This window comes from Myotis myotis, unplaced genomic scaffold, assembly GCF_014108235.1.
Source record: "Myotis myotis isolate mMyoMyo1 unplaced genomic scaffold, mMyoMyo1.p scaffold_m19_p_6, whole genome shotgun sequence".
In the NCBI taxonomy this organism is placed as follows: Eukaryota; Metazoa; Chordata; class Mammalia; order Chiroptera; family Vespertilionidae; genus Myotis; species Myotis myotis.
The window spans coordinates 94648553-94663166 of record NW_023416368.1 but is presented as its reverse complement, the minus strand read 5'-3'; the positions used below and the strand labels follow the sequence as shown (position 1 = coordinate 94663166).

General features: G+C 53.3%; 1 protein-coding gene across 2 annotated transcripts; it reads right to left on the bottom strand.

Annotated features, from left to right (window-relative positions):
• Positions 1–130: 130 nt before the first annotated feature.
• KANK3 (KN motif and ankyrin repeat domains 3) lies at positions 131–10084 on the bottom strand. 2 transcript variants are annotated; one of them, XM_036315327.1, is made up of 11 exons: positions 10049–10084; positions 6843–6904; positions 4884–6152; positions 4705–4804; positions 4330–4527; positions 4144–4228; positions 3517–3733; positions 1439–1578; positions 1148–1348; positions 968–1066; positions 131–289 (listed from the first exon to the last, which is right to left on the bottom strand). In XM_036315327.1, exons 2-11 carry the CDS (start codon positions 6874–6876, stop codon positions 212–214), a joined length of 2421 nt encoding a protein of 806 aa, XP_036171220.1. In that variant the 5' UTR covers positions 6877–6904; positions 10049–10084; the 3' UTR covers positions 131–211. The 2 variants fall into 2 exon arrangements, with proteins under 2 accessions (XP_036171220.1, XP_036171219.1); XM_036315326.1 differs by having other exon boundaries at positions 131–1066.
• Between the last annotated feature and the right edge of the window lie 4530 nt (positions 10085–14614).

Here is a 14614-nt window from a genome sequence, read left to right as displayed (position 1 = left end):
CTGGTGGGTCACTGGCCCCTTTGCATTCTGGAAACCTGAGGGAGGGAGGGAGGCTCTACCCCAACAAGGCATTTTCTTTTTGAAGAAAGGAAACCAAGTGTCTATATGTGCTCCTAAAAAATGATACAAGTTCAGTAGAAATGTTTTATTTGTTAGGAAAGGTCAACCCTTCGCCACCCTGCCCCTATCCAGGTCCCTGGTGCGAGGCCGCTCACTGAGGCTGGGGGTCCTCTCCATTATCATTGCTTCCTCTTCGACCTGGCGTGGCCGTGGGAGAGTCAGGGGGTGACTGGTGAGAAAGGTGGTGGAGGTCATGTCACAGTCTCTTGTGGACTTCAGATGCCACAGACTCAAGGATGCTTAACTTAGTGGAAGTCTTGTTCCTCTCCATTATGGTCATGTCTGAGGAAAAAACCCCTTCACAGGAGCCAGGCTGCCTAGGTTTGAATCCTGCCTTTACCCCATCTGACCTGGAAGAGGCACTTAACCATGCCCCCTTTCCCACATCTCTATTGGAAAGAGAGGATGGGCGAGCTGATTGAGCTTTGAGTGTTACCTCTCTCCCCTTGGAGGGACACACTGGGTGTTCCCTACCTGCCGGCTGCTGGCAAACTGATCTAGTCTCCGGTTCTGAAGCTCCTTGCAGGGGGCCTGCATCCTCTTCCCCAACCAGGCTTAACTACAAAGGGTCCTAAATTCCTTTGCTATGAGCCTCTTTGAGGGCAATAACTGACAAACTCTACCAGGCCTCCTCTGATCATAGATCAGGTCCCTTTCCCTTTGCAGGCCTCAGTCTCAATCTATAAACTGGAGGAAGTGTCCCACCCACATAGGAGATGAAGCCCCCAGATCCCCATCCCACTATTTTGAGGGAGTAGGAAGGGGAGACCTTCCTAGAGCATGCTGGGTATCCTTGCACAGTGTGCAGCTGTAAAGTTTTGTTGCTTGAGGTTAGAGCTACACTCACCAAGGGACCAGGCTGTCCTGAACTCAGGTGGGCATGCAGCAGAGCAGCCACCTCATCCTGCTCAGCCTCCAGAGCCATGGCCAGGGCACTGGTGCCCTCCTGAAGAAAAACGGACAGTTAGGTCACTGAACCAAGGCATGGGTACCTGCCTGCCCAACCAGCCCATCCACAGTAGCTCACATTATCCAGGAGGGCAGGATCGCAGCCTGGCTGGGCCAGTAGCAGCCGGACAGTTTCCAGGTGCCCGTACTCGCTGGCAAACATCAGTGCTGTGGCTCCATCCACATCTTGCACATTGACATCTGCCCCACATGCTAGCAGGGCTGCTACCATGTCCTGTCGGCCATGGCTGATGGCCAGCATGAGGGCTGTCTGTCCTGTCTGTGGAGTGGGGAAGACAGGACTGGGTGGGCTTTAGGGGAAGGGAGGTAAAAATCAGGGTTGGTTCCTGAATTGTAAGTATCCACGCACCTGGCTAGCCTTGGCATTGATGTTGCCCATTTGGAAGAGTCTTTGGACCACAGGGATGTCCTCATGCCCAACAGAGGTGAGTGCAGCTAACATAAGGGCTGAGTAGCCTGCTTGATTCTGGCAGTCAACCTTGCAGACTCCTAAGAGTAAGGAGGGGATCAGTCAACTAAGCTACACCCTAGCCCAACCTGGTTCACTCACCTCTCCCAGTCTCGGGTTCATCTATGTTACAGGTGGCCCCCATGGGTCATGAATTGACTCCCCTTTGCCTACAAGGTTCTACCAAGAACCATGTGGCTCCTCTCACGTTCAGTGTTCTGCCCTCTACCTTGCACTCAATACGGGATGTTTATTTTTATGGCTACAAGCACCATCATTGTTCCCCCAGAGAACTGTGCCAACTATTTCACCTTGATCCAAGTCCCCCCTCGTTTCCTTCCAGCAGCCAGGAGTAGATCAAAGGAATTTGGTCCAGTCTATTTAAAACCTTCCTGTTTAACTCCTGGAATAAATGCTATTGTCCACCATGACCTATGAAGCTGTTAACTTATGTTCTCTGGAATCCTCCCCTTCCCCAAGCCTGTTACAAATTGTGTCCTCCAAAACATGTTGAAGAACCATAAATGTGACCTTACTTGGAAACAGGCTCTTTGCAGATGTAACAAAATGAGGTCATTATGGTAGGCCCTAATCCTGTATAACTGGTATCCAAGGAGATGGGTTGGGGACCATTGATAATGGTCCCCTAAGATTGAGGATTGTTAAGAGTTAAGGAATGGGAGAGGAAGCTGAGACCTCAGGGAGGTGAAAGTTGAGAAGAAGGGGTTAGGGAGTAAGGTTATGGAGGAGGTGACATCAGGGTTTTAAGGTGACCTTTCAAGTGTAAGGCTGATACATCAAGGTGAAGGGAGAGGAGCAGGTCAAGGAACTGAGAAGGCAAGTTGGAGGGATGAAAGGAAAGCAACCCCTATATGAGGTTCATTGAGGGCTCAGGGTCCTGGAGGAGGTTGGACCAGGCTGACATGACCACAAGTGGGTAGGGTATGGGGGATATTGGCAATGACTGATAGGGAGTTGGCTGAATCGGGTTCAATACAGGGTAAAAGGGTCCAAGGAGCCTTGGGTCTCACGAATGACAGCCAATCCCTTTTAAGGTAGAGGATGCCCAGAAAATAATGTATCACCCCCTCCACAAAGCCCCAGCCTGGTAACCAGCCCAGAGTAGCTGTGACCTTCCTTTGGTCACCAAGACCTGCAGGCCCCCAGAGGTTACTGGTCTTGAGGGAGGGTAGTCAGAAGGGCTCTTGGGCAGTTGGTCCCATGGGCAAAGCAGCATGTCTGGGTTCTGTAACACCTGGGACCATCTCTGTTCCTGAGGCAGGGGATGGAAATGTAGGAAGTGGAATTGGAGGATAGGGACAGTCCCAGACCAGGATGGTAGTCTGACCAGTGAGTATCTTCCCTCAAGAGTGGAAAAAGGCAGCTGGCTGGACATGTGGACTTAGGAAGCACCAGGGCTGGAGCTTCATCCTGCATGCCTGATGCTTCTACAGGTGTTCTAGCTGTCCAGGTAGGGAGATGATGCATCCCCATTTCACAGTTAAGGAAGCGAAGAGATAAAATAACCCCCTAAATTTAGGACAACATAATTCAAAAGCCTGGCCAAAACCGGTTTGGCTCAGTGGATAGAGCGTCGGCCTGCGGACTGAAAGTTCCCAGGTTCGATTCTGGTCAAGGGCATGTACCTGGGTTGCGGGCACATCCCCAGTAGGAGATGTGCAGGAGGTGGCTGATCGATATCGATGTTTCTAACTATCTCTCTCCCTTCCTCTCTGTAAAAAATCAATAAAATATATTTTTAAAAGAATAATTCAAAAGCCTGGAAAGTGAGTTGGGTCAGGGCAGAGCTCAGGTCAGTCCATGTTGGATCTTGAAACACCCAGTGAAGGACCGGTGGTGCCATCTGCCTGGCCAGCCTGTCTCTACATTTCTTCAGGTTTTCCCAGCTAAGAACTGCCCAGGCCTTTACCTGTCCACCCCATTGCCTAGTACCCTGCCCAACCCTCCTCCATGCTGACCAGTATCCAGCAGCAAACTGGAGATGGCAAGGTTCCCATGGGACACGCTGTAGTGCAGGGCTGTGTTCCCGTTGCCGTCAGCCAGGTTCACCACGTGGGCCAGCAGCTCCTGTCCCAGGCATGCTACCGCCCGCAGGACCCCGGCTACAAGCTCAGCCTGCGAACGGCGCTGGCTGGACACTCGAAACCACTCCAGGGCCACCAGGCGCGCAGCGCCCTGCCGGGGCAGGGAAAAGCATCAGCGAAGGTCCCGGTGCCATGGCAGGGAGGGTGCAGAGTTGGGGCTGGGAGTCCAGGCAGGGGAAGGATGGTCACTACTTGTCTGAGGAGGGCCGTAGGGACCCATGGGGCCGCACCCCTTTGGAAGAGGGAGTACATTGGGCCCCGAAGGTGGTGAGCGCTTGTCTGGGGAGTCCGAGAGTGGGCCTGGGGCTTGGGGCGGGATCCCTTTAGGGAACCAGGTAAGGATCAGCGCAGTCCTGGGAGATTCCTTTAGAGAGCCTGGGATCGGTGGAGGTCCCTGCGCTAGACGGAACTCCAGACCCTCCCCCAACTCTAGACCACAGGGGAGGTCCTTGGCGGACCCCACGACTTCCTCTGTAAAGGGCTGTCTCCTCGCGCACTCACGCTGTCACGGGCGACTCCACGGGGCTGGCTCAGCTGCCGCTGCAGCGCTGTGCACGCCTCCCTCAATCGCGGGCTCAGTTCGCACCTACAGAAGAGGTCGGGAGAGGCTCAGGATTGGTGGGGGTGGGGGCGCGGAAACTGGAAAGAAAACAACAGTCCCCACTCCAGCGTCCTGGCGCAGCTCACCTCCCCTGCGCACCCGGCTGAGGCTCTGCCTCTGGCTCCGGCTCGGGGTCCCGAACGACTCCGCTGCTGGGCGGGCCGGGGGTGCCCGAGTCAGACCCCTGGCCGCTGTCCTCCCCAGAGCCACAGGAGCTGCTCCTCAGGGGATCGCTGGCACCGTCTTCGCTGTCACTGTCTTCCTCGCTGGATGAGCTCTCGTACCTGGGGGCAGTTAGGGAGGCGTCTGCTGAACCTCCCCTGTGGGCTCGTTCCGGAGTCCTGACAGGTGGGATTGGCTATCCCCATTTCCCAGACGAGGAAGCTGAGGGGCAGAGCTGGAATTCAAACCCCAGCCCATGTTCCCGTAGATGCTGTCACGAGGAGGGGGAAAATGCTCACTCTCCGTTGGTGACCCCAACAAACTGCAGGCTCTTGGGTCCGGGGCTGGGTTGGGCGCCAGGTGTTCCGTCTCTCCTCTTCATGATGGATTTGAGGATGCCTGCCAGGGATCAGATAAGGACACTGAATTCGAGACCAGTGGTCATCAAGCCAGGGCTCCGGGAGAGGTTGGGACTCACCCGCGGGCGCTATGGCCCTGTCCCCATCTGTGAGTCCAGACGGGCTCCGCGTCAGGTAAGGGACCTCCGCGGAAGGCTCGGTCTGCGTGGACTTCTCAACACAACCCCATGGGGTCTGGGTTGCAGCCTCGCGCGACTGAGACTGGGCCGCTGCCTCCTCCGTAGCCTCTCGGGCCTCCTCCAACTCTCGCAGCCGGCTCCGCAGGAGCTCGCTCACCCCGCACTGGTGCTCCAGGCTGGTGCGCAGCAGCTCCAGCTCGCGCTCGGCGGCAGCGGGCAGTCCCAGCAGCGCCTCGGTCACCCACGCGTCCGCCTCAAGGGTCTTGGAGACCGCCTGCACGCCGGCTTCCCGGGTCTCCGGCACTGCCTGGGCTTCTGCCTCTTGGGTCCCCAGCACGGCCTGGATTCCAGGCTCCTGCGTCTGGGGAGCCCGGCCGGGGGTCCCCGCCGCCCAGTCAAGGACCTGGAGTGCGCCCTCGCTGCGCCTCAGAGCCTCCTCGTCCAGGCCGTCCGCCCGGGGGCTGGCCCTGGCGCGAACGCCGCGCTCGGAAGTCGCCAGGCGTTCGGTGAGCCGCCGCAGCTGTGCGAGCTTGTCCGGGCGCGCCTCGGCCTCCAGGTCGTCTTCTGGCTGCCGGCGCCCGGCCAGTAGCCTCGCCTTCTCCGCACGCAGCACGCGCACCTGCTCCTGCAGCTGGGGCAACGCGCGCGCCTGGTCCTCGAGCTCGCGCAGGCGCCGCAGCGCCAGGGCCATTTGCTCACGCACCATCTGCAGTTGCACTGGGCCTGGCGAGGCAGGGGCGGGATTGGGGGCGGAACCTGGGGCTGGGCTGCTGCGGCCGGAACCACGCGGGCTGCGCTCGCGCTCATGCGCCTGCGCCAGCTCCAGACGTCTGCTGGTCTCCAGGAGCATGTCCTCCACGTGCGGGTTACGCACCGGCACGCGTGGCGACAGCGGCGGCAGCAGGAACCAAGTGGGTGCGCCCGGAGAGAGTGCACCCGACGCTCCCCCTTCATCACTAGCCAGGGACTCGCTGGATGTCCAGGCCCCTGGGCTACGCGCGCCCGTGATGCCGACCCGGGGCCCGCGGGGACGGCGTGCCAGCTGGGCGCTGGTGGCGCGACGGGCGACAGGGCCACGCTCCAGCTCCTCCACGTATTTGAGGAAATCCAGGTCCAAGTGGAAGCCATAGGGCGTCTCTACCGTGTAGGACGAACTCGGGCTGCGGGAGCCCCTAATCGGGCCGTGGCACAGGTGAGAGCCGCCCAGGTCTGCAGGCATGACAGGGGCGTGAGGGGTGTCAGGCCAGGGGTACCCCTCCCCACCACAACACACCAGCAGGGCTCCACCTGCACCAAGTTCTGCACCAAGCCATTACACACCCAAAGCTCAATGCCTATATGCACCCAAATAGTCATGCAAACACACGTTTATTGAGCTCCTACTACATGTCAAGCACTTTTCTGAGGACAAAGCATCGAACTAGACAAACATCTCTGCCCTCTTGTAGGAGACAGATAGACACAAACATTACAAATAGTGCTTAAGGCAATAATAAGATGAAGTAGAGTATAACTGGAGGAGGCATTACTTGGGCTCTGGTTGTCAGGGCCAAGTGATGAGGAGGAATCAGCTGGGGACAGAAGGTTCCTAAAAGAAAACAGCCCATGCAAAGGTCCTGGAAGGGGAGGGGGGTGAGCACGGTGGGCTGGAATAAAGGGTGAGTTGAGGGTGTCCAGAGCAGAGTAATGGAAGAGATGGGGAGAAGAGTAGGAGAGGTGAACTGAAGCCAGAGAGAGGGGGTCTCCCGGGCCATCATGAGATGTTAGATTACATTCCACATGTGACAGGGCAGCACAGAGGCCCCTCTGGCCACTATGCAAAGAAGGGAACTGCAGGGTTGTGTCCACACACCAGCACCAAGTGTGGACCTGTGCACACTCACCATTTCGTACACTTACCAGACACGTTCTGATTCAGGGCAAACTTGGCCATGTTTCCTGGAGTAGCCACCAAACACACCCTGAAAAAGTCCCCCAGAGGGGGTAAGGGTGGAGTCAGGCCCTATCCTTCTGGCTATGACTCTAGGGTCAGCCTGGATTCTGAGTGAGTAAACAGACCCAAGAGTTCCTCTCCAGCAACCCACCCCCACACACCAGTGCCCTTTCCTCCATCCTCCCTCAAGAGGCCTTCAAACTTTGGAATGAATGAATGTGGGAACACCCAGGTGCCAGGCCTCAGCCTGCTGGGCAGGAGGAGAAAGGAAGAGCATCAAAAGGAGAGAGGAAAGTAATTCAGAAAACAAGAGAAGCCCAGCTAGTGTGGCTCAGTGGTTGAGCATTGACCTGTGAACCAGGAGGTCATGGTTCCAATCCCCATTAGGGGGCATGCAGGAGGCAGCTGATCAGTGATTGTCATCATTGATGTTTCTCTCTCTCCCTTCCTCTCTAAAACAAATAAAAAATACATTTTAAAAAGAAAAGATGTCCAGTTGGCATGGCTCAGTGGTTGAACCAGGAGGTCACAGTTTGAGTCCTGTTCAGGGCACACGCCCGTGTTGCAGGCTCATTCCCCAATGTGGGGAGTGCAGGAGGCAGCCGATCGGTGATTCTCTCTCATCACTGATGTTTCTATCCCTCTCTCCCTCTCCCTTCCTCTCTCTGAAATCAACAAAAAGAAAACAAGAGTAGCTGGAGGTGGGAGTGGGTATGGGTGTCATTCCAGATCTGAGTTTTCTGTCAGTAGCTGGGGAAAATCAGAAATTAATCATCACAGGGGTGGAATGTGAACCTTCCGAAGAGGAAGGCAAGAATTGGAAGTCCTCATGGGCTCATTAAGAACTCATCTGGTCAGATTCTGCAGATTAAAAAACAACAAAAATACAGAATCACTTAAATGTTTCCCTTAGAGTCTAAATGCAAACCAGATACAACTGTGCATATGAATTTTTACCAAGGTCACTTGTGAGACCTCTTTAGGAAAGACAGAGTTGGGGGCCAGCTGCACAAAGGATGCAAATCAATGGATACCTGTACCCCTGGAATACCCCTAGTGGAGTGCCACAGGGCTTATAAGAGGTTGTAATGGAACCACAAGCACCCAGGTTGTCAGAGCTGAAACTATGCCTGGGATGGAGGGAGAGTAAGTCAGGGTGTCATGATGGAGGCTCTAAGAAACTGAGGGAGATTGAGACCCATCTAATAATGTGATATTTTACAAGGACAAATATTGAGTCCAGAACTTGGATTCAGAAAGCACAGGGTGAGAAAGATGGGGCTTTAAAGAGCTCACATGAAAAGCCTCAGGGAAGGGCAAGCAAGCTGCCAGTATCAAGTGCCTACTGTATTCCCTGCTTGATCAGATGTAATCCTGTGCAATCCTGCAAGGTAGATATCCACATTTTACAGATGGGGAAACTGAGGTACAAAGCAATTAAGCCAATTGTGGGAAACACCCTCTGCTCATCTTCTGGAGACCCTTGCCTATCAGACCCATGTGACCGCTCCCTAACCCACAGCTCATTTGTGCTAAACTAACTGTCTTTCCACTTCCCGCCTTTGTCCAGCCTGGGTCCCTGACCTCCCCCATCCAGAACCTTTTCCTGTCCCAAAGCAGCTGTTTCCTGCCCCTTATAGCAGTTGCCAGGGGTGGACCAGCAGGACAGCTGGTCATCACACAGGACATCCAGTGCCTCTCAGGACTTGTTTTTAGAAAACTGCCAGAGAGAAGCTTGGCCATGGAAAAGGCCTGGGTGGGGGGTTGGAAGTCTGGGCCTTTTCACACACGCTCCAAGTGGGACTGAGCTGGGATCAGCCCCCTCCTCCAGGGACATCTGAGGTGCTGGGAACTCGAAGAATAGCTGTGGGCCATCCCTAAGACCCAAACCCCCTCCGCAGCTGGACCCAGAGGCTGGGTGGGGAAATGGGTGAATTCGCCAAGAATGGTAAAGAATGATAAAAACACTCTTTCCATTTTCAATGGACCAGCTTCAATTCTAGGCGATCTGTAGGGATTAACTAAAAAATCCTAGCTAAGCCCTCTAGGGTAGGTTTTCTTACTGTCTTTCTCCTTTATCCAGGGGAAGAAACACAGATTATGTGATGCTCCCAAGGTCACATTCAGGCAGAGGCAGATTTAAACCTAGGCGGCTTTGCCACTGTTTCTGCATTGGCCATTCCACTTGATGGTCTTCTAGAAACGGACCGTCCCTCCCCGAGGACCCTCATGCCTGCCCCGCGTGTGTCCCCGATGGCAGGGAGTGGGTTCACCCCCCACCACCACCACCACCCCCGTGGCTCCAGGGGCTGCAGCCTCACCGGAGTTGGGGAGTGGGGCGTGCAGCTGCCCTCCTCTCTCCTCTGCTCCCGCCTGAGCTGTCAGCTAGATTCGGGTCCTCTGCCTGAGGCCCCCTCATTAGGCCGTCAGAGCTGATGCCAGACGCCCCCACTCCAGCCCCAGGGACTATTTCTGGACTCGGTGCTGTGATCACCAAATACCGCAGGCAGTGCAGCTCCTGGTCCTGGGGAGGGGACTCTCCCCCCAGCCCCTCCCCTCGCTTGAGGTCGTGTGGTGGCACCCCCTAAAGTTGGACCGGAACTTGCACACCCCCGAGGTAGGGGTGTTGGATGATGATGGTGTTGGGGGGGAGGTACTCGGGTCAGCACCGACCACTCCCTCACCGCCGCCCCCCCCAGCCCCCCAGACAGCCTCGCAGGGACAGAGCCGTTTCCTAGAGGAAACGCTGCCGGGCGGTTCCATCCGCTACCCATTGTCTGCCGGCGGGGGCCGTCCGCCCCTCCCCAACACCGTTTCCGTCACACCCCCACGCACACCCAGGTCCAGCGCGAGGGGCTCGACCCGGTCCCCAAGCTGTCCGGGGAGACGCGGGGAAAGGCTGGGGAGTCGGCTGGGGAGCTAGGGGGCGAACAAGCCCCGACTTGGCTCCTGAAGGGCGGGAGGAGGGCGATCTCACGAATCCGGAGCTTCCCATTCTGCGCGCTGCCCACTGGGGGCTCTCAGGGTGGGAGGGGTCGCAGCCGGAGGACACGGCGCCCGCCCCGTCGCAGCGCGCGGCCCGCGGAGGGGCTGCAGGCGCAGCGCCACTTCCCGGGGCGCCCCCTTATCCCGCCCCAGATCCGCTTCGGTGGCCCGCAAGCCGGCGATTTACCTGATGCCGCAGCCACATCCGCGCCCGCACCCGAGCCCGCCCCCTCGAAGCTCGAGAACAGGTTATCAATGCCTTGACGCTAATTGACGGTCGCTCCAGCCAACCAACGCCCGACACCCTCTGAACTGCCCAATAGTGAGGTGGAGTGGGCGGCGCCGCGAAGGTGGGAGAGCCTGGGGGCGGGGCCTGGAATGACTATCCCCGAGGGACAGCAGGACGGAGCCTTGTGGCCAAGTGCTGCCCAGCGAAGGGCTAAGGACCTTGGGTTTGATCCACTGGACATGGGGGCTCTGAGCAGGAGGTTCACTGGGGGGATTTGTGTGTTTGGAACATCCGTTGGGTGGAAGCTGGAAGGACTGATGCTCAGATCCCAGTGGGTGAGGTATCGGACCCTGGATCTTTCCCACCACAGGGTCTTTGCACATGCTGTTCCACCTTCCTGAACTGTCTTCCCTGCACATATCTGTCCCACTAATGTCAGCACCATAAGGACAGGGAATTGATTTATTTTAGCCACTGCTTTATCCAATGCCCCTGGCAATAAATGTTTGTTGAACATTTAAAATTACATTTAACATTTTAATCCATTTGGAATATATTATTATCTAAAGCGACTGTACACATTGGTTTTTTCCCTGATTATTTTAGTATTTTTGAGCACCTACTATTTTTGAGTACCTGGCACTGTGTAGGTCCCTAAGGTGACACAATCCCTGTCATCCTGCACCTCAAAGCTGAGAGGCAGAGGCAGACTCAAGCTAAAGTTTATGGTAAGGGGGTGATGAGTGGGAGCTGGGGTCTATGGGAGGAGAAAATAGGGGCAAAACCCTGACCTGGAGGGTCCTGTGAGGCAGTCTGGAGGTGTGCCATTTAATGAAGGGTGCTCCAAATAGGAGAAAGTGCACGTGCAAAGGGAGGAAGGATGCTCCCTATATCAGGACTTTGACTAGGTCAGTGTGTTGGTAGGAGGGTAACTGAAGGGACCGGCAGAAAAGCACATCTGAAGCTTTCAGACTTTATCTGATGAGTGGATCCCTGGAGGCGAGTTATTTATTCCAGATTCCTCTAAGATGTTGCCTCGGTGCTACTCCACTTCAACTACTGTAGCTTTAGAATGTATTTCAATATCAGGCATTCTTCCTTTTAGAAAATTCCTGGGCTATTTCCACTGTCTTTTTTTCATGCACATAAACTGTTTGTAGAATTCTGTCAAATTTTCCCATGAACACTTCATTGGAATTTAAAGAATATTTTTATTGTAAAATAAAATGTACACACATAGAAGCAAACTCAATAAGCGACATAAGCCCTGGCCTGTGTGGCTCAGTTGGTTGGGCGTCATCTAGTGCACTCAGGTGTTCCCTGTTTGATTCCAGGGTTCCAGGTTAGGGCACATGCCCGGGTTGCAAGTTCAATTCCGGATTCCTGGTAGGTGTGCAGGAGTCAGTCAATACCTCACTTTCACATTAATGTTTCTCTCTCTCCCTCTCCTTTCCTCTCTCTCTAAAAATCAATAAAGAACCTTTGAAAAAAATAAAGAAACCACATAAAATAAATGTATAGCTTAAGGAATACTGAAGGGAGGTTCTCAACCAAGGTGATTTTTAAAATATATATTTTTATTGATTTCAGAGAGGAAGGGAGAGGGAGAGAGATGGAAACATCAATGATGAGAGAGAATCATTGAACTGCTGCCCCCTGCAGACCCCCTATTAGGGATTGAACCTGCATCCCAAGCTGCCGGGGTGTTTCTCAGCATCTAGAAGAGTTCAGGAATCTGGAGAAGGTCTGCAAGTATATTAATAAAGAAACTGGACATGAAATATAAAACCCTGACCTGGAGGGTCCTGTGAGGCAGCCTGGAGGCATTTTGGAAGGCATTTTGGGGAGCCAGAGGAGACCTAGCTTCAGTAACCAAGTTCTCTGAATCTCTGGACCCCTAGCTTTTTTATTAACACAAATTGCCCTAAAGCAAAGCAGATATACATGTCAAAGGGGAAGTTTGGTATACAGTAGGCATTGTCAGGGTGGGGGAACTGCCCTCAGGCAGCAGGCAACAATATATGCAAATTTTTAGGTTTGGGGAAATGCTTTCAGCTATTCCAGCAGGCAATAACATGATTCAGCCCTGCTGAATATAGAAGCCCATCAACCTTTTGAGGACTTCTTGCTTTTTATTATGCCCTGCTGGAATTAGCTTCCAGCACCAGGCATTGAACCATGACCTCCTGTCTCATAGATTGACACTCAACCACTGAGCCATACCAGCAGGGCCCAGGGTGATTTTATTTTATTTTTATTTGGCGGGGGGGGGGGGGGGGGACGGGGACGGGACTCCTCCGGGATATGAACCCAGGGTGATTTTAATTGTCATAATGAAGAAGAGGAAAGGATCTAGTGGGTGGAAGCCAGGGATGCTGCTGAACACCCTACAGTGCACAGAGTAGCCCCCACAACAAAGGATTATATAGCCTGAATGTCAATAGTGTTGAGTTTGAGAACCCCAGCTGGGAAGTGAACATAATTATAACCCCCACCCAGGTCAACATGTCTCCAGCTACCTCAGAAGGCCCTCCATTCACCACGTTCCCATCACAGCTGCCTTCTTACTTTGCAAAGTAACCACTGTTGTGACTTTTGTAGTAATCACTGCCTTCCATTCCTGAATAGTTTATCACCCGAATATGAATCTCCAGACACTGTAGTTTTAGTCTTGCCTGTTTGGAGACTATGAAACCTCTGTTCTTGTCTTCTTGAAGGAAAGATTTCAATCACAAGACAAAGCGTAGCAAAGTAAGTAAGAATTTATTGGCCGCAGCAAAAATATACTTAGGACAGTGAAATAAGGAAGGGCACAGAAGAAGCAATAAGAGAGCCTAGGCTGGGCTGCTTTGCCTCGCTGAGAAGTCAGGGAAAAGAGGGGCTTGGAGACAGGGTCAGGGGGTTAGCCCAGGACAAGCTGCTACTTGCAACCATTGCTCCCCTGGTTGCAAGTCTTGCAGGGACCCTTAGGGGAAAGATTGGAGAAGGGAATGGCAGCGGCATGCTCCAGTGGGCAAGAGTTTGAGATGGGTCCTTCATGCTGAGCATATTTATCTCTCTCCTGCAGGGAGAAATCTTAGGTCTCATGGAAGGGTCTCAATAGAATATTTATCAGTTTTCTAGGTGTGCTCTCTCAGGTTCATGCTCTCCACTGATTGGTCAATGCCAGGGCAGGGGTCATTAGTCAATGTAGCTGGTCCTGAGGCAGCTACAGCATCACTTGTCTGGTTTTGCTGCTTTTCTGGGCCTGGAGCTAAAATACAACTGAGGCCCAGATGGTATCTTTAGGGAGGAAAGGTTAGGGGGTCTAAACTGCTTGACTAGCGATATGCTAGGGGAGGATACGTTACCCTAGGGATGAGATTCTTGTTTTCTCAGTTTTGCCCCTTTCTAGGTATCCCAAGCTTTTTGCCCTTGTGAGTTTCAGTACCTGGCCCATCGTCCTTGCTCTGGTCATGTCTGTCTAACTGCCTGTAACATTGCCCATTCCAAAAGAAAATATGTCTTTTCAATCTCTGTTAACTCACAGGCCCCCTACATCCCCTTTCTTCCCTTAAGATAAATCCAATATACAACTCAGGCTCTTTGTCCTGAGGTGTTTCCTACAGTTGGGGTGTTGTTGATTGCACACTCATGATGCAGTCCAGTATGTTGCTTTGTCTTCCCCACACCCTGTGAATTGGTGGTTTGTTCCAGAACTGGGTTCAGACTGGGGTTTAATTCCTTGGCACAACCATGGGTGGTGTTGTGTCCTTTCACCAGGAGGCTCATACTCTTTCACGGTCTCTCCTTACATGAGGTCAGCGGCCATTGAGGTTGTAAAACAGTGACCTTCCTCCAGCATTTCTTTCCTATTTATTAGTTAGGATTCTTCCCTTGCCAGATGTTTCCTTCCCCTTACTTTCTACGTGATCACCCAGTGAAACTTCCTATTGAAAAGGCAAGACAAAAGCTGGCTTCGTTCACTTTATATACCAGTGTTCAAAATAATGAATGATTCCCCACAATCCTCTAAGTGATGAATTAGGTTTTATTGTTGTTAAGTCATTATGAGCTTATGGAGAAACACACCTTGCTTCAGTCCCTGGCACTTATCCTCCCTGCTGGGAACACCTGGCTGAGGAAGCTTTTGTGGGTTGGAACTTTCAGAAGTGACTCTGGTAATCTTTGATAGTTTTCTTACTCTCTCATAGGACCAGATGTCCCAGGTTCATCTGGGACATATTCTGTGGCATCAGCCAGAAACTACTTGAAATTCTGGTTTCTGTTAGTGGGAAATATAGTAGTTTGTGTGCTAGGAATTCTCATTTGCTATTGTGTCTAGACTTTTTTCAGTGAGCAAAGCTAAGTAGGGAGGATGTATATATAATACCTATATATACATACTTAACTAATAATAGACAAACATGTAAATTGACTGTCCCTCTGCTACGCTCATCCGCCAATCAGGAGAGTATACAAGTTAGCGCAACAAAGATGGCAGTTAATTTGCATATGTAGGCACAAAGCAGCGGAGAGAAGATG

What these genes read in the sequence shown, in the direction of transcription:
- KANK3 (XM_036315326.1), bottom strand. Translation starts at nt 6,876, where the DNA reads ATGGCCAAGTTTGCCCTGAATCAGAACGTGTCTG. An exon ending in CAGCCGGGTGCGCAGGGGAG is followed by an intron (nt 4,229 to 4,329) that starts GTGAGCTGCGCC and finishes CCTCTTCTGTAG; the next exon opens with GTGCGAACTGAGCCCGCGAT. An exon ending in ATCCTGCCCTCCTGGATAAT is followed by an intron (nt 1,067 to 1,147) that starts GTGAGCTACTGT and finishes GTTTTTCTTCAG; the next exon opens with GAGGGCACCAGTGCCCTGGC.